The sequence below is a fragment of the Carettochelys insculpta genome, chromosome 15 (assembly GCF_033958435.1).
Source record: "Carettochelys insculpta isolate YL-2023 chromosome 15, ASM3395843v1, whole genome shotgun sequence".
In the NCBI taxonomy this organism is placed as follows: Eukaryota; Metazoa; Chordata; order Testudines; family Carettochelyidae; genus Carettochelys; species Carettochelys insculpta.
The window spans coordinates 32649393-32668066 of record NC_134151.1 but is presented as its reverse complement, the minus strand read 5'-3'; the positions used below and the strand labels follow the sequence as shown (position 1 = coordinate 32668066).

The following is an 18674-nucleotide window of genomic DNA, read 5'->3' as shown; positions in this document are numbered from 1 at the left end:
GCCCAAGAAGGAAAACCAGATGTTCGTCTGCGTTTTCATGGCTTCATTCCTGCCGCTGAGCCCCTCCTTAACGAACACAGCTGCGTGTTCCATTCCCAGTGAACTGCTGAGCTCCTGGGACGCCATGTGGAGCAGAGGTTTGCCTTAATTACAGCCACTAACCCTTTGCATAGTGAGCATGCCAGGCATGGCAGCAGAGCCACTGCCCGACGCTTCCAGGTCCGTGAGAGAAGTGCTGCCGGGAGGCCCACACTTGTGGGGGAAGTGGTCACAAAAGGAGTTAGGTCCTTGTACTTTGCTCATCTTTCTGGGATTGTGACCTACAGCTTGATCGTGAGTCTACACTCTCGTGCGAGTTGGCTCAGCTGGGGCCGTGCTGCTTTAGGAGCTGGTCCAGCGCCTACTGAAGTCAATGGGAGGCTTTCCCTAGGCTTCCTTGGGCCAGTAAAGTTTAGCTAGTGGAGTAAGAAGATGGCGAGCGAAGCCGAGGAGGGATGGGGTGGGGCAAAGCGAACAATGTATGGGAAAGGAAGCTTTGGGCCTAGCGCATAGCCAGAGGATAGTCGTAACTGACTCCAGATGTGCCGAGAATGAGGCAGAGCCATAATGAAAAGAGATTAAGTTGGCGGAGGGCCAGGGCAAGGGGTGGCAGGAGAGCTTCTGGAAATGAGTGATTGGCCCAGTAGAGGAGATGGATTTCTTCCTTTCACCCTGGGAGAACACATTCCAGTGCTTTTCCTAGGCCTGCAGCAGCTGGACGTGGATGTGGTTTACGCTGAGAACACAGCCCAGAAAAGAGCCCCACTAGCCAGAGCCAAACCGAGACCAGGCTCACCTCCGAGACATACCCCAGGAACGCTCACTGTTCCACCCCTACTTCCCACACACCCAAACCCCGGAGCTCTGTCCCCAGCTCTTCCTACCCCCTCGCACTGAGTCTGCTCTTCAGACCCATGCACCACTCTCCTAACACCCTGCAGGTAATCCTGCCTGCTGTCTGTAAAAACCAGTTCAGAGAAAGCTGGGAAGAGGCAGCCCACCCACAAATGAAGTATAGGCCCGGGCTCCAAAGGCTCGTTTTGCTAGCCCAGTACCCAGTTCCAAGTGAGCCCCCACTCCCTGCGGGGTGGCAGATGCACGCAGTACAAGCAGCAGTGGGAGGGGGGCTCTGCATTTAGTCTCCCACTGCACGAGTTGGAATGATGCCCCGTAATTACCCCTGGCCGGGGCTGCTGGGAACACCTGGACAGAGGCCACAAAAGGACTTGGAGATGGTGGAGCAAGTCAAGAAGGACAGCGAGCCCCTTCCTGTGACCTGGAGAAGAGGGGTGGGAGGGATGGAGGAGGTCCCAGCTGCAGCAGGATCAAGGAATGAGATGTAGTGCTAACTGCAGAAGGAAGGAAAACATTCCTCCTCCTCTCAGAACTGGTGTCCTCAGGGGGTGCTGGGAAGGGCTCCCCACAGCTGCCCATTCCCACCAAGGCCTTGAGATGGAGCCTTTTCAGAGCGGGTTTGGAAGCCCCCAGCAGAGGCCAGGTGTCACTATGGGCTTTGTGGAACACGCTTGTAATCTCCTGAGCCACGTCCTCTAAGGCCAGGGACATCATGCTCCCTAGAGAGAAGCCAGGCATCTCCAGAGCAGGACATCCTCTAACAACCTGGGCTGCATGCGGTCTGGGGCTGGAAGCATTTCCTGAGCTGCACGTTTGCTGGGAGTCAACACTTATTTCCTGGGCACTGTGTACTCTGGCAGTATGAGGCACCTACTCTCCAGGGACAGGCGCATTTCCTGAGCTGCACCTGCTTGTTTCTCCGGGGAGCTCTAATCCAAACCATCTCCATCTGCACATGCAGAGCGCCTACGCCCCTGCACAGCACCCATTGGTCATTTACAAAGAAACTCTATTAGTTCTTTCGATAATTGAATCCGCTGCCGTTTTCTTGGGAATAATTGTTTCCTATGAATTTAGGACTAATCATGCCCAGTTGTCCAAATACCTCCCTTGATGAGAACTGGAGCTCTAAGTTTGAACTTTGCTCCATTTGCAGAGTCATAATTTGGAGCCTGAGCAGCACGTGGCTTCCCCCTAGATAGGAATACATGAAAATACGGGCCGTCCCTGCAGCCGGACCTGTCACGCTCCCATGCCCAACAGCTCTTCTTTGGAAACTTGGCCATTAACCACAGCAGGCTCCGTCCTTCAATGGCATGAAATTAAACTGCTGCAGGGTCAACGTTTCGCTCCCATTTTGCTGACCTGACAAAGTCATTGTTACAGAACACTAATGCCACATTCTTGTTTGAATGTCTGTGGAGCTGTCCAATGGGCAAGTGCAAAAAGACAGGCTGTATGTGGGTGTACACACACACACACACACACGCACTGCAGATCCCAGCTTTGTTTGCATCAAGGTGAGCCTTGAAAAAGGCGAATAGACAATTGCATTTTGTTAACCCTTTGACTGCTGAACTTTCCACCTGCCATCATCGCCAATGTAAACCCAAGCCAGGCTGAACCGGTTGAACCATCAGGTTGTCCAGGAGGTGGATTCCTGACTCAGGAATGCAGGAGGAAGAGCTGAGTGCGTTCAGCAGTGAGGGGATGCAGGAGCTGTGAGCAATGGCTGTTGTGCCTAGCAGTGCCAGGGGCGAGTGTCTTGTGACCATGCCAGGGGCTCACTGAACTGGCAGTACAGCTGGATCTGTGGGCTGTGCTCAACATCAGCACTCTGGGGATCAGGGAAAGAGGTTTATTTCTTTTCATTACAGCTCTGCCAGGATAGGTCCTGCTGTCTCTCTGCCCCAGCCCACCCCAACCCTGAAGCCATGCACACAGCAGAAAGCTGTTACTGCATCTAAATCCTCAAGGGATTAGTTTGGATTTCACATTGTTTCCAGTGGAGATGCCACACCATTGCTAGGGTTACTCAGTAAACACCCAGCGTCACAACAGCATCTCTGCATCAGTCTGGGTTAGTCTGTAGCCACAAAAACAACGAGAAGTCTTGTGGCACCTGAAGGCGTAACAGATTTTTTTTGGCGCATAAGCTTTTGTGGGCACAGATCCACTTTCGTCAGAAAGAAGATGCATCTAAAAGCTGTGAGGTGCCACAGGTGGTTTTGTTTTTCTGACAGCATCTGTTTCCTGCATGGGAAGCAGGAGGTTAGAGCTCTTCTTTAAGCAGCTGCCGCTCTTCTGCAGCACAGCTCACTGCCTACTGGCCCAGTGCCCCAAGCTCTCACTTCCCAACAACTCTCATGGCAGTGTGCAGCTGGCTCCCTTTGTCGCACGGAGAGCAGACACGTCACGCCCAGGAGCAGAAAGCTCAGACATTTCCGATCAAGGGACCCATGGGATTAAGTAGTAGTGGGAAACAAAGAGGTTAAACCAAAGTCCTCTCTCCTCATTCTTGGTCAGGTCCAAGCGGCAGCTAACACACCGCTGGGATAACACCAGCATCATGGCAAGTGTCCCTAGGCAGGCTGGGCCTAACGCTTTACTTTGTAAACAAATATGCTTTGACACAGTTATGGGAAAGGAGAAGTTTCAGTGCACAGAGCAGAGCAAAGAGGAATCCGGCCACTTGGGTTTGATTCCTGCCTCCATCAGTGACTGAGACCCTGATGCTCTGTTGCAGAGCAGGCAAGGCGTCTGCCTGGGAAAGCAGCTGGGCTGCTGGCCAGGAGTTGCCCAGTCATAGACTCATCAGGTTGGAAGAGACCTCAGGAGGTCATCAAGGCCAACCCCTGCTGTGAGTAGCCATGAGTCAGGGAGGAAGAGAGGGGAGGAGGAAATAATTCAAACAGGATGCTCCTATTGGCCAGAAGCCAGCCAATGGGATTGTGCTAGGGGCTGCAGCAGCACATGAAGCCTCCTCCACTTCTTCCAGGCTTGCAACTGCTGAAAGGCGAACAGGGCCCTGAAGCTGCTGTTCTGAGTGGCCTGTGGGTGGGGGGCAGGCTGTGTCTGCAAGCTGGATCTGCTGGGTTGGTGGACATTTGGCCCATGGGCCATATTTTGTCCTGTTCTGGTGTACAGGAAATGTCATTGGCAATCTCTTTCTCCATTGCATCACCATATTATCAGCATTTTTCTATTTCTATCAGCGTTTTTCTATTTTCCTGTGAACTTCTGAGCACAGAAACAGGATGCAGGCGATGGTGACAGCTTCCCACAGCCTTTCTGTAGCCGCAGACACTGGGCTTCTACCCTTCCCACACCACCACCCGACACGTCTCATGACTTAGCCCTGGTTGGTGTCTGCTCACGTAAAACTGGTGTAAACAAAAGCCCTGCCCCACAAGTCATGCAATGCGGCACACTGCGGGGTTGTGGAGTTCACCAGGGGTGTGGGGAGAGGAGCCTGCAGTGAGTTGCCTCAGGGCTTCTTAGTTGAGACCATGGAACTCTAAAGAAGAGTTTTTCTGTTTGTTTGCTTTGTTTTGTTTTGTAGAATGCCCAGAAATTTTTCTTTAAAAAAAATTGTCAAACCAAACCAAAAAAAAACTCCAAACAGCAACATCTACAGCAAAACCAAAATGAGCTAATTTAATCAGGTATCATAGCAAAGAAGTAGTAACACTGTATCTGGTTTTACTAACAAAAAATACCACCCAAATGCTCGTGGTGCCCCTGCGAGTTGTTCATTGAACACCAGTGCTCGGCAGAACACAGTTTAAGAAACACTGAGTTACACAGCTTGGCCTGAACACAAGATAGTAAAACTTTATGCTGCAGCTCCCCTGCAAGCACTCGGCACGCTGTGCGGCAGTCTGGGTTTTGTCAAGCATTCAGTGGCAATTTATCCTGACCATTGGTTTTCCATCTGCGTTATTAACGTCATTAAGCCCATCCATCATTCTTGTACATGCAAACCTAGCTAACACCTAGAGGTGGTGGATTCTCCATCCCTAGAGGTTTTTAAGTCCCAGCTTGACACAGTCCTGGCTGGGATGACTTAGTTGGGGTTGATCCTGCTTTGGGCAGGGGATTGGACTAGATGACCTCCTGAGGTCCCTTCCAGCCCTAGGAGCCTATGAACACAGTGAGCTGTGGGCAGACACAATATGTGCCAGAGCATGGACGAGGAGATGAAGGAACTCCTCATTTTACACAGGAACAGAACCAGGACCCTGGCTCAGGACCAGCAGGGGGAAGAGGCAACACTGCCAGTAGGACGGATTTAGGGATCTGAAAATTGCAACAGCCACACAGATGAAATCAATTCCTTTTATTCCATGGATTGGTGCAATATCACAGCTTACACCATAGTGATTTTGTTCACATGCATCCTATCTGCACATTTACTTCACACGTTTCCTTTGTAAATTGCAAACTTTTCTCCCTCATAACATTTTCTTGAACCTCAAAAGGTGGAAACTTGGTAGCTTAAGTTCTCAGGTTTAGTGTCTCTGAAATCAGTGGCTGGTGAGCAATACCCGTCTGGCCAGCTTTCCGAGACCCATCCCACAGCGCCCATCCCCTTCTGCCTCCCTTGCTACTACACACCTGGGGGACAGCCCACGAACCCCGCTGAGTGTCCCCTGCTGTCCCATTCCTGGGTCCAACAAATAGGAGCACTTGACAGAACTGTACTGAGCTATCCCAATCACTTGGCCCCCTTTTCCTGAGTACTGGTTGCTAACTGTACCATAGTACACAAAGCTTTCCCGCAACACAGAAATACCCTCGAGAACAAGGCTGATGCCGGCAAACTCTCTGCAGTAGTGCTTTAAATGCATTGTGACCAATTTTTCCCTCTCATTTTTAACACCCATGGGCAGAATAAATTTTGTGATGTGCATGAAGACATGTGCAGGCGTGTACCACCAACAGATACACATGCTGCTGGCTGGGGGAGGCTGTGGATGCCCTGCTAACCAGCTAGGCGGCATTTGAATCACTGTGTCCCCTTCACACTCCAGTATATTCCAACCACGCAGGCTCAGCTGCCCCTTGCAGGGGAAGGTAAAAACCCTAGGCTGCTTTCTAGCTTTGAGCCTATAGCTGATATCCAGAGTGAGTAGCCAGTGTTCCCTCTCATTTTTTCCATCCTGGTGAGGAATAAATTTTGTTACGTGCACCAAGGCATGTGCAGACATGCACTACCAATAGAAACACAAGCTGCTGGCTGTGGGCGCTCTGCTAATCAGCTGGGTGGCATTTGCATCTCGCATGGGTAACCTCTTACGCACTCAGCTTACAGGCAATGCTGGGTGTAACTCATCCAGACAGGTTGGTGAGGGGCTCGCTTGTCCTTCCCCCCGCCCGTAGCTCTGTCTGCATGCTAGCGTGGGGCTGCCTCCTATTTCGTCAACCATTTCCTCCCCCCATCACTGGGTGAGGCAGAGCAGCGGGGCTGCAGGAGAACTACACAGCTGGGGCCTGTTAAGTGCACAGGGACTGTTGGTTCACATCCAATATGGATTTGCCATGACTGAAGGCTCATGCCCTCTGGCGGCTGGTGGGTTTCCATGCACCATCAGCCCAGTCCCCCAGGCCCTATCGCATGAGCCTATTGCCACAGCCTCCATGTTGGCAATCTCGGGAGAGAGGCCAAGGGCTGAGCTGATTGAACAGGCCTCTCAGCTCTGGAATCGGGGCAGCTCTCAAGCAGGGCGGAGGCTCCCTGCAGTCTGAGACTGAACCAGGCAGGACCTCTCTGGTGGGTGCCAGCCTAAGCCTTTCATTAGGCAAGCTGTGAGCCAAACAATGTTACAAGCCCAGGAAGGGGGTGCCTCTGGCGGCACGGGGATGCTGCTGTTTCACTCCCAAGAGCTGTTACCTGAAGGGCCACCATCTGAAACAACCGCTTGTGCATTTCTGTTACAATCTTCTGCAGCCCGACAACAGCACAAGACTGACCCTGGCTCCTTTGTGCAGTAGCACTGCGAGGGGTCCTTTCCCTGCCTAAGGATGCCGATACAGTCCCAAGGCCTTGCAAATCCAGAGGCCAATCCAATCCCCTCCCACTCGGGCCAAACAGATTATTTTCACTGAACCCCACTTCCCTGGTCTTCTCCAGTGTCAGCTCCATTCAGGGTGGGACAGGCAGAGAGGAGACCCAGGCTCCGAGGCAGACACCAGCCAGCCCCCGCAGCAAGGGCAAGAGGCAGGACATGAGGAGCTCATGGCTCAAAGCGACACCATCTGTAAACCCATTTGACAGCTTCGCTCTTAGAAGCTGCACATTTCCTTCACGGCAGAGGGGGCCATTTTCATTGGCGCGCAGGAGGAGAAGCCCAGATGCGGATATTCTGGGCTGCTGCACCCCTGGAGGGGGTCTAACTCCTCCATGCTCCAGTAGAAGCTTTGTGAGCAGTCTGAGTCAGGGGCTAAGCCAGCTCCCTTGGGGGCACTGAGGGACACAGAGGGAGTTCTGTCCCAGTGCTCCCTGCCATGTCCTGGCCAGCAGGCTGGTCCCCGCCTCTCCACAGCGCTGCCTCATACTGCTGTCAGCTGCCCGCTTTGCCCGTTGTCTTTTCTCCAGCATACTCTGAGTGAGGCCCCCAGCCCAGGGCTCTGTTCTCACACGACCCCGTTGCGGATGGGGTGAGTCCGCACCCTGTAGATGATGATCGCCGTGGCCGGGCACAACACCAGAGATGTCATGACGAGGACGGTGGCTAGGATGACCAGCACGATGACCCAGATGTCCAGGACGTGCTTGGGGACGGCTGACGCAGAGGGACTGGGGCTACTCAGGATTCCCATCTCGGCCATTTCCTCCTCTCTGCCACAAAAAGAAGTCATGGTGAAGCAGGGCGCTGAGCTGCAAGGACGCCCTGGGACTCCATACGCTTACAAATCCCATCCTGCCCCCCCAGCTCCTCCTCTCCGTCCACCTCATGCCTTCCCTGTCCCCCTTCTCCACACTTCCCCTCCATCCCCTCTAACTCCCTCCCTCTGCTCAGGTAGCTGTCCCATTCCCTCTCCCCACAGCCAGGGCTAGAGACTTTAGCCCAAGTTCTTTGCACTAGAGAATCACTGTGCCCTTCCATCTCATGCCCAGCCTTGCCCAACTGAGGCTAAAAATACAAGCTCCCTCCCGCTAAGCCCTCAGCTGGCTCCTTCACTCTCATTATTAGCAACCGCGGCAGAGCAGGGCCACAAGCGGGCAGAATAGCCTTCCAGGGCAGCTTTTCCAAGCCTACCCCGGCCTGCCCGGAGCACGGCTGTTTAATGCCGCGGTTCCCAACCTGTCGCAGAACACGCCACACTTCAATGAGACAAAACAATTCCATGGCACGCCCACTTTTTTCAGCTGAATCGATTGCTCGTGAACATCACACTCGCATTTACTACGGTTATGGTCTTACTGGAGGGATCTGCAACACAGCCACGCGTGCACCAAGCTAAACAAGGATCAAACGCAGTAATGTTTCAAATTGATCACAGAACCTGCCGTCATCAACGCTGAGCACAGACGCACTTTTAAACCTGCTCAACGCCAGGCTAGGGATGTTGAGTAAAAGAGCAACCCTTGAAAACAGGCTCCTGTCCCTGCCAGCCTGATGGGACCCAGGTGCAGCATTTAAACTGCATCCCAGCTCCAATGGGCTCCTGCTTTCCCTCCCTCCATCCCACTGCCACAGCAGGTGCGGGGGGAGGGGGATGGACTCCCCGCCGGCTCATTCAGGCAGGAAGCAGAATTTCAGCTGCCTCCCAGCATGAAGGGGACCCTGCGGAGTCGGCATTTCTCCTCACAATGGCTCTGCGAAGTGGAAAGTGACGAAGCGGGGCACACTGGTTGAAAATCACTGCTCTAATCTTTTTGGAAACCCTCCTTAAGTTTTAAACTGCTAAAAACTTTAGTGCACCAAGGCACCTCCTCGGCATCTTGTATTCCTTGGCAGACAGCGGTGTCCAGCAGCGAGGAAGCCAGGGCATGAATGTGAGCTCACGATCTTAACATTTCAAACAAAGAAGCTTGGTTTGATGCTTAAAGGAGGAGATTGGGTGCCAGCTGCCCTATTTCCACCTCTTCCTTTGACATGCTGTGGGGCATCAATTAAGCCCCTTGGCTACAATATAGATACACATTTATAAGAGAATCATAGGATAGTAGAACTGGAAGGAATCTCTTGAAGTCATCACGGCCAGTCCCTTGCCCTCATGGCAGAACCAAGCACCGTCAAGCTCATCTCTGTTAGATATTTACTCAACCTCTGCTTAACAGTTTCCAGTGATGGAATTTCTACAAGCACCCTACGCCATTTATTCCAGTAATTAACCACCCTGACAGTTAGGAATTTTTTCCTAATGTCCAGCCTAAACCTCCCTTGCTGCAATTTAAGCCCATTGCTTCTTGTTCTATTTCAGAGGCCGAGGAGAATAATTTTTCTCCCTTCTCCTTGTAATACCCTTTTAGGCACTTGAAACCTGCTAGCATGTCCGCTCTCAGCCTTCTCTTTTCCAAACTAAACAAACCAAATCCTTTTCATCTTCTCTCATAGGCTGTATTTTCTAGAGCTCTAATATACGTACGCTGTTTACCAGCTGCTTAGTGGCCCTGGCAAAGCTGCTGTGGAAGGCCCAGGGCAGGCAATGCTTGGATAAAAGGCACTGCAAAAAGAATCACTGTTAATTATTTATTAGTAGTATTTGATCTGGGAGAAGAAAGCAGCAACCCAGTCTTTCCAGCTGCTCAGACAGTGACCTTTGAAATGAGCGACAAGATGATGTAGCTCAAAAGCTCATCTCTTTCATCAACAGAAATTGGTCCATTTACCCATCTTGTCTCTCCAATATACAGGCTACAAAACCCAGCCAAGGAGAAATTCACATCTAATTGCCCCATCAGGGTAACTTATAAATACTGTCTTAAGGCCAGGAGTTTCAAATGAGTATAGGGGAGTTAGGTGCCCAAAAATCCCCTGTACATTCAATGGAAGTTGGTACCTAACACCTTTACGTGCTTTTGCAAATCACAGATGCATACTCAAGGCCTGGGCTGCCTATCTGCACTAGGGAATTCTACAGGAATGTGGATGGACTGTCCCACAAATGCTCTCTTAGATCTAGTTTTATTGCTTCTCTGCTGAATTCAGCCAGCATCGGGCTAAGGGATTCATGCTCTGGCACCTTCCACCGGTTTCTGCTGCCCCAAGGCACCTCTCTTCCCCTAGTTGTGGCTTTCTGAGTTACAGAGCCAATAGTTTAATTACCAGAAAAGCATCAAATGAAACCATCGGATAGGGCCCAGGGGCTGTGCTCTCTCTTGCTGGTCTTTCATCCACCCCACACTGCTTCTCTTTCACGCCTCCCCAGTCATCTCCGGTGCGCTAGCCTGCAGGGCAAACTCCCCTCTGCTGCCTCCTCCCTTCTGCAGGGTGGCTTTTTCAGGCAGAACCAGCTGTTCTCTTGTTCCCAGAGATTAACGGTGCAGTGAAGCACTCTGTCTCTCAGGTCCTCATCTGGCCCCTCAGTGTATGTCACACCTGGGCACCTCACAGTTTAATGCATTGATCCACAGACACCCCTGTGAGGTGGGGCAGAGCTAAAATTCCCCTGGACTGATGGGAAACAAGCAGCTAAATGACTCACCCAAGGCCACAAAAAGAGTCTGTGGCAAAGCCAAGAATTGAACGTGGACTTCCTGGTGCCTAGGCACTTACAAGCTCTTCCTTTCTTGGAGCGGGAAGGACACTGAAAGTAGGGCCCAGAGAGCCCTCGTTTAAACAGAGCCCACCATAATAAAGACCTGTCCCTGGCTCCTGTGACCCATCTGTTTAGGAAAAATCATGGTGTGACGGAAGAAACAGAGCTGCCAGTAATTAAATGCTGAGGGATTGAGGTGATGTTTGGTGGTTTTAAGACTAGTCTGCCGGCTAGACTGGTCTTCTGTCATGGGACAGAGTCCCCATGGAACAGGGGTAACGAGGGACCGGGAAGATGCGCCTTTCCCAAGCCTGTGTCACACACCTGTTTAGGAAGGAGGTGGTTGGAAGGGAGGACCGGCAGAAATCGGCACGAGAGGGATTCAGATCTGTGTGCTTCCGTGTGACAGGGGAGGAGTCTGCTTACATCATCAGCAGGTTCAGGTGTGTTTCAGGGCAAGAATTCGCCCGTAGGTCTCAACTTTAGCTACTCTTCCAGCTGTGCTCTACAAAGACGCCTGCTCTGTGCTCCAGCTCACCGAGAGACGCAGGGGAGCCGAGTCAAAAACAGACCTCTGGAAAGAACCGGGGAGCAGCAGAAGGAAGTTACCTTGGTCCTGGCATAGCTTTAGTAACCCCAAGGGTGGCACAAATGGGTCCTGCAATCCTCCTTCCTGTGAGCGGCTGCAGGGTCCATAGACCCAATGAGGCACTTACGTGTTACAATGTGGCCATTCTAAGCAGGGGATCAGCCATGGAGAAAAAAAAAGGACTTCTTCTATTGCAGATCTCAGATGGCCCAGAGACATGGCTCTGATTCTCCTCCCTGTAAGGTCACCTTAGGTTGGCACTGAAATCTTGTTCAGTTTCAGGTGTTGGATGAAGGGCACAAGCCAGTCTCGCTCTCCGGTGCCTGTGCCAAGGAATGTTGTCCACCTCCGGGAATCCCAGAGAATGAGCCGGATGGAATTATTTTTGACCCGAGCTCTAAATGGATCCTGACTGTTTTGTCCATTCCCAGCATTACCAATATTGCACGAGCACCGGCTGGCAGAAATCCTACAACAGAACCTAGCTGGTGCCCTCCAGGGCACGGCACTCTGGGGCTCTCTCTCTGGTTTTGCAAGCAGAAGCCTGTCAGCACACTACCAACAAAGGCAGGGTGGGAAGAACCAGCCTGTCAAGCCTTGAGGGCCCATGCAAATTCAATGGCCAGGCTGCACCCACTGCAGGGCAGCATTCCTTGCAAGCTGAGCATTGGGCAGTCTCCCAGAAGAGATCAAATGCCATCCAGAGCAGAGCGCCCACCGCGCCCAAGCTGGCAGCAGCGTGTCTCCTTGTGGTGCGCATCCATGCATGCCTCAGTGCATATAACAAAATGTGTTCCAGACATGGATGGGAAAAAATAAGAGCGAACCCTGCAGCAGAGCCTGGAAGGGATTTCTTGAAACACAGGCTTGTTTATTTAACCACCAGGCCTGGTAATTGCTGCGATTCAGCACATTCACCCTCCGCTAAACAAATGCTCATCAGTGCTCTGAAGACAGATGAGCCCAACAGCACTTTGCTTACGGTCAGAGAGGTTAAAGCTGGATGAGGCCCACAAGGCTACCTCGTCCTCTCCACTGGCACTGCTTGGGGCTTGCGATCATGATTCAGCGGCACTGTATGTGTGTCCAGTCTGCCTCATATCTACCTATGCTGTAGTTTTGTGGTTGCCTAACGGAACCCCTAGCAGAGCAGGCCCCAGCTTTGGAGAGCTGAACTTGTTGCAAAAATGCAGACTCAGCTGAGCACCCACTGTGGCCATTCCTGCAGCCATGCATGCAGCAATGGGACAGTGCATGCAGACGGACAGACATCTGGACAGTCATTTGTAGGTGCAATTTACTGTGGTCCTCTGCACACACATGATGAGGGCGCATGCAAATTAGGCTCCCCTCTGGCTGGGCCTAACTCTGACAATGAGGATAAATCCCTGTGCTGTCCTCTTAGCCTGCAGTGGGTTAAAGCAATGACTGGCAGTAGCCTGAGTCTAGCCCCCCACTGGGTTTATCAACATCACTACTTGAAAGAACACTGGGCACAGCCAATCCGCCCTGTGTGCTCTGCGCTGGACTAGCAGGGGTGTTGCAGCTGAGGGCTGAGTGTCACAAGCAGAGCCGACAAAGGGAAACGGTTTGGAATAACTAAAGGGCAGAGCAGGTTAGACTCAAAGTCCATTGCCAGAATGGGGCACCTGCAGAGAGCGCTGGATTCCAGCTGGCGCTGCCAGACCTTCACTCTCATGGGCATTAGTCCTCAGCCCAGTTTATAAGACATTCAACGTTACCGGGGCAGATGCCACCGCAGGTGGGAACTCCTTTCCTCTTGCTTCGTCTGGGGCCAGAGCAGGGAGACGGTTTAGGGCAGCTTTCCCCATTCTGTAGCACGACTCTGCGTTGCTCGGTTCTACTGTTTGCACCATCACACTCCCCACTCAGCCCTAGGTGGGCACATGTCTATCCCCCAGCCTCCTTCCAATCATTCCCCAATATTTCACTCTTCCTCCCCCAGGAGGTGGCCTGGTAGCCCAGATGAGCTGCACAGCAACCCCTAGCTCAGTAACTACACCATATCCTGCCCACCACACACACCCACCAGCTTACTAATTACACCATATCCCCCAACTACACACACACAGAGCAACCCCCCAGCTCACTAACTACACCATATCCCCCCCCACACACAGAAACCCCCCAGCTCACTAACTACACCATATCCCCCCACACACACAGAAACCCCCCAGCTCACTAACTACACCATATCCTCCAACCACACACACACACACAAACAGAGCAACCCCCAACTACACCATATCCCCCCCACACACAGAGCAACCCCCAACTCACTAACTACACCATATCCTCCAACCACACACACACTAACAGAGCAACCCCCCAGCTCACTAACTACACCATATCCCCCCACACACACAGAAACCCCCCAGCTCACTAACTACACCATATCCCCCCCCACACACAGCAACCCCCCAGCTCACTAACTACACCATATCCCCCCCCACACACAGCAACCCCCCAGCTCACTAACTACACCATATCCTCCAACCACACACACACACACAAACAGAGCAACCCCCAACTACACCATATCCCCCCCACACACAGAGCAACCCCCAACTCACTAACTACACCATATCCTCCAACCACACACACACTAACAGAGCAACCCCCCAGCTCACTAACTACACCATATCCCCCCACACACACAGAAACCCCCCAGCTCACTAACTACACCATATCCCCCCCCACACACAGAAACCCCCCAGCTCACTAACTACACCATATCCCCCCCCACACACAGCAACCCCCCAGCTCACTAACTACACCATATCCCCCCCCACACACAGCAACCCCCCAGCTCACTAACTACACCATATCCCCCCCCACACACAGCAACCCCCCAGCTCACTAACTACACCATATCCTCCAACCACACACACACACACACACACACACACACACACCGTCGGCGGGTCTGATTCTCCCACCCAGGGGGGCGGGGGTGCAGACTGCGGGCGCTGCCCTTCCTGCGGGACGGGTGCGGGGCCGGATTTACTGCGGGCTGTGGCGCAATTCCAGCCGCAGGTTTCTCCTCCGAGCTCCGTCCCGCAGAGCGAAGTGCGGGGGCCGCCCAGCAAGGTGCGGGCGGCGGAGAGCGGCCAGTCCCGGGGCAGCGCCTGCTCCGGGAGCCCAGCCCAGCCCCAGCCCCAGCCGAAGACAAGAGCCTGGCCTCGGGGCTCGCCCCAGGGGCACGAGGGAGCGCGGGCCGAGCCCGGGCGGCTCCCAGCTGCTGCCTGACCACGAGCTGGGATATTCTCAACTTCTGGGGGCGTCTCTGCAGGGGAGACGGGAGTCACCGGCCCGGCGGGGACCGCAGAGGGAGCCCGGTAGCAGCAGGCCGGCACGTGGCGGCAGGTCCCCGGGCACGTAGCGGCAGGACTGCCCTGGAGCCCAGCCCCCAGCAGGGCCGGGCAGCGTGGCAGACACCCGGGGCGCCCCGAGGCCGGCGCTGGAGCGAGCCGCTGCGGTGCCGGGCGCGGGGGAGCAGGCGCTTACCTGCTAGTGCCGCGAGCCGGCTGCCGGGGCCACCCCGGGAGCGGAGAGTCTGCCCCGCAGGCAACTTCCCAGCCGCGGGCTCCCTTGCGCACGAGAGGGAGATCCGGCTCTCGCTCCGCCCCGCGGCCGGGGAAGGCGTGTGCCGGCGCGCGGATGTGCCCTTGTGTGTGTGTGAGAGAGAGAGAGAGCGTGCAGGCGCGCGCACGCGTGTACAGAGGTCTGTGCTTGCACGTGCATGTGTCTCTCTGGGTGTGTCCGTGTGTCTCCGTGTGTGCAGGGGTGTGAGCGTGCAGAGCTCTGTGCGTGCACGTCTGTGTGTGCGTGTCTCTCTGGTCGTGTCCGTGTGTCTCCGTGCGTGCAGATGTGTGTGTGCGCGCGTGCCGGTGTGAGTGTGCAGAGCTCTGTGCGTGCACGTCTGTGTGTGCGTGTCCCTCTGGGCGTGTCCATGTGTCTCCGTGCGTGCAGATGTGTGTGTCTGTGTGTGCCGGTGTGAGTGTGCAGAGCTCTGTGCATGCACGTCTGTGTGTGCGTGTCTCTCCGGGCATGTCCGTGTGTCTCTGTGCATGCAGATGTGTGTGCGTGTCTGTGTGTGTCGTGTTGCGTGCAGAGCTCTGTGCATGCACGTCTGTGTGTGCGTGTCTCTCTGGGCCTGTCTGTGTGTCTCCATGCGTGCAGATGTGTGTGTATGTCTGTGTGCGCCGGTGTGAGTGTGCAGAGCTCTGTGCGTGCACGTCTGTGTGTGCGTCTCTCTGGGCGTGTCTGTGTGTTTCCGTGCGTGCAGGTGTGTGTGTGTGTGTGCGTGTGCCGGTGTGAGTGTGCAGAGCTCTGTGCGTGCATGTCTGTGTGTGTGTGTCTCTCTGGGCGTGTCCATGTGTCTCCATGCATGCAGATGTGTGTGCGTCTGTGTGTGTCGCGTTGCGTGCAGAGGTGTCCACGTGTGCGTGCACAGATGTGCATGTGTCTGTGTGTGTCTTTGGGCCAAGGCAGATATGTGTGAGTGTGTGTCTGTGTGTGCACGTGTGGGTACGTGCAGGGGACCCCTGCATGTTTCAGAGCGGCACTGTGCTAGTTTGGTTCTGCAAACGGAGGAGGCCGGTGGCACCTGAAGACTCCCACATCCCTCAGGGCGTAAAGCCCACAGAAGCTTGTGCCCTATTAAATTCATGCTTGTTTGAGTTTCTCGGCCCCTTGGGTGAAGCCGCTGGCTGCAGCTCTGCCCCCCACAGGAGGAAGGAACAGGACAGGCCCTTACCCGGCTCACTAGGACCCTAGCCTTGGTTTGTGGGCACACTGGGGGCTGTGAAGACACAGGGAAAAAGCCTCCCACGTATGCGGTTTCAAGGCTCCCCTCAGTGTCAGGCGGGGGGCAGTTGTGCAGTGAGGCAGGAGGAGAACCAAAGCCCTGGGTCTGGCCTTTGGTCCTTCCTGCAAGATCCATCACCCCTCTGAGCTCCAGCACACCTGCTCCATCCCTGCTGCTCCTCCTCCCTCCGCTGCGCGGTCGGCTGTGCCCGCACCTCCAGCAGCCCTGTGCTTCCCAAGCCATTTCCTTGCTGGGCCTTTGGAAACTGAAAACACAAGACCATACTTGTGCCCGGGAGCTGGCTGCCAGGCCGGAGACCCAACCAGAGGGGAACAGTCTGCCACCTCCCCGGCTTCTCCTGCCTTCAGAGCAGTGAGTCTGGGGGTGCTGCAAGGAACCACCAATTGCGCCCACAGCACATCCCCTGGGCAGGACTATGGGGATGCCAATGGACCTGCTTGGAAGTGGGATCCTTGGGGAGAGAGATGGCCCGAAGCAGACTTCTGCGAGGGCCCGGGGAGGGAAAACAGACTGAAATTCTGCAGAAGGGGAGGGGGGACCCCACTGTTCTCTGAGGAAACAGGAACACACTTACCGGTAGGGGACACTCATTCATCCTCCTGCCTCTCTGTGGTCAACCCTACTGCCGCCTGCCACCCACCCTGCCCGCCCAAACCCCATCATTTTAAAACACTTGGGCTACAGGTGAGTTCTTTTTCCCTGGCACTCAGGCCAGTTATTTCCAGGCCTTCTTCCGCAGCCTCCAGCTCGAGAAACTTCCCTTCTTTTTCCACAAGAGCTGATGCTGTGCAGACTTGTCTGCTTTGCTAGGTGACATGAAACACAGGCCAGAACCTCATGTCACAGGAACGGTGGCTTGTGAGCAGACACGTAGGGCTCCCCAGCCTTCTGGGACACAGTTGTTTTGCTACCATTTGGCAAAGGGGTCAAGAGTGTGACTGATTGTGGCGAGAAGGCCTGCTTTACGCTTGAAGCCTAGCGGAATTTTCCACTAGGCCGGGCCATGTGAAAGGCCAAGGGGGAAAAAAAAAGCCATCTATTCCTGGCCCGTCTCCTAGCACTGAAGCAGAGAATCAGAAACAAAGCAGAAGAGCGCTTTCTTTTTTGCACAGGCCAGCCGGCACACGTGGGGAAGGCAGAAACAGCTGGAGGGGGACGGATGATTTAGAGCTGGGGTGGGAATAGGGAAAAGTGATGGTGATCGGCATCCTGCAGAGAGCTGTTACGAGCTAGACTCCCCAGGGAAAGTGCTGGCAGCGTCATGCCTTGGAACATTTGCAATTAAGATGCTGGATAATGTACAGCTGAGAACAAACTTACCATTGGAGGGGGCTGGATCAGTTAACAGAGCTTGTGCTGTGCTAATGCCTCTACAAGGAGGCCACATCCTGGAAGAGGGACACTTCCAAGGCAGGATTGCCTCTGATTTGTCCATTAATGTGTGTAAAAAATTTTATGAGCACTGAGGCATAGGCAGAGGTGCACCACCAGTAGAAACACCTGCTGCAAGCTTCAGGCACTTTGCTGATCAGCTGGGCAGCAACTGAATCATTCCTGGGTGGCCGCCCAAGCAATCGGCTTACAGGGAATGCTGCTGCAAGGGATTATTTATGTAGGTAACTTAAATACCCCATTAGTCTAGTAGGTAAATAAGTCACGTTCTGTACCCCTCTGGGAGGCAGGGCAGTGTGGGTATCCCTGTTTCCTTGGGGAACTGTGGCACTGAGAGGCAAAGGCCCACCCACAAATCTAGTTCAGCTCCTGATCCCCACTGACAATCAAGATCAATAGTAACAGAGAGACAGTCGTGTTAATCTGTGTTCTAACAAAACAAGCCAGCAGCCATGTAGCACTTTAAAGACTAACAAAATAATTTCTTAGATGGTGAGCTTTCGTGGGACAGGGTGGGTTTGTCCCATGAAAGATCATCACCTGATAAATTATTTTCTTGGTCCTTAAAGTGCTACATGGCTGCTGGCTGGTTTTTCCACCGAACACAATTGGCTTATCCCAGGTCAAACAGGAAGCCTGAGAAGGACCAGGAGAGCTAGGTCACCTTCATGCTAGACTAGTGCTTTTTGATCCTAGCCTCTTTTAGACTGTATGAAACTACAATACACCCTTGATTTTAATGGACCCTGATATAACGGACTTCAGAAATAAAGGACACTGTCTCCCAGGCCCCCAGTAAATGCCGGAGACTCACCAGAGCTGCCGCCAAGGCTGGAGGGGGATGGGGCTGCAGTAGCGGGAGTCACCAGGGCCAGAGGAGCTGGGGGGGCTGCAGTGGGGCACAGGAGCTCTCCTCCCCCAGTGCCATGTGTGTGGAGCGTGTTAGCACCTGCCTTCTGCAGCCTGCAATGGCGCTGAGCAGCAGGCATGATGTCGGAGGCTGCTGCCCGCTGGCAGGTTGGGGACGGCCACGCTCCAACTTCCCGTGGGCGGCTCAGAGCTGGGGGCTGATGGAGCTGCAGCACTGAGAGCTGCGGGAGGTGGAAGGAGCCGGGCCGGCATTCAGCTCCTCTCCTGGTAATTGGGAGAGGGAGATGGAGGTGTGAGGGGAATGGGGCAGGAGGAGGAAAGGAAGAGGGGGACAGAGGACAGGAGTGAGTGATGGGCTGGGAAGGTCAG

General features: G+C 54.0%; 1 protein-coding gene across 1 annotated transcript; it reads right to left on the bottom strand.

The window, feature by feature from the left end:
• Positions 1-4542: 4542 nt before the first annotated feature.
• Positions 4543-14884, bottom strand: SMIM3 (small integral membrane protein 3). Its single transcript, XM_075009553.1, has 2 exons — positions 14720-14884; positions 4543-7735 (listed from the first exon to the last, which is right to left on the bottom strand). The coding sequence occupies exon 2, from the start codon at positions 7723-7725 to the stop codon at positions 7531-7533; it is 195 nt and encodes a 64-aa protein (XP_074865654.1). The 5' UTR covers positions 7726-7735; positions 14720-14884; the 3' UTR covers positions 4543-7530.
• Between the last annotated feature and the right edge of the window lie 3790 nt (positions 14885-18674).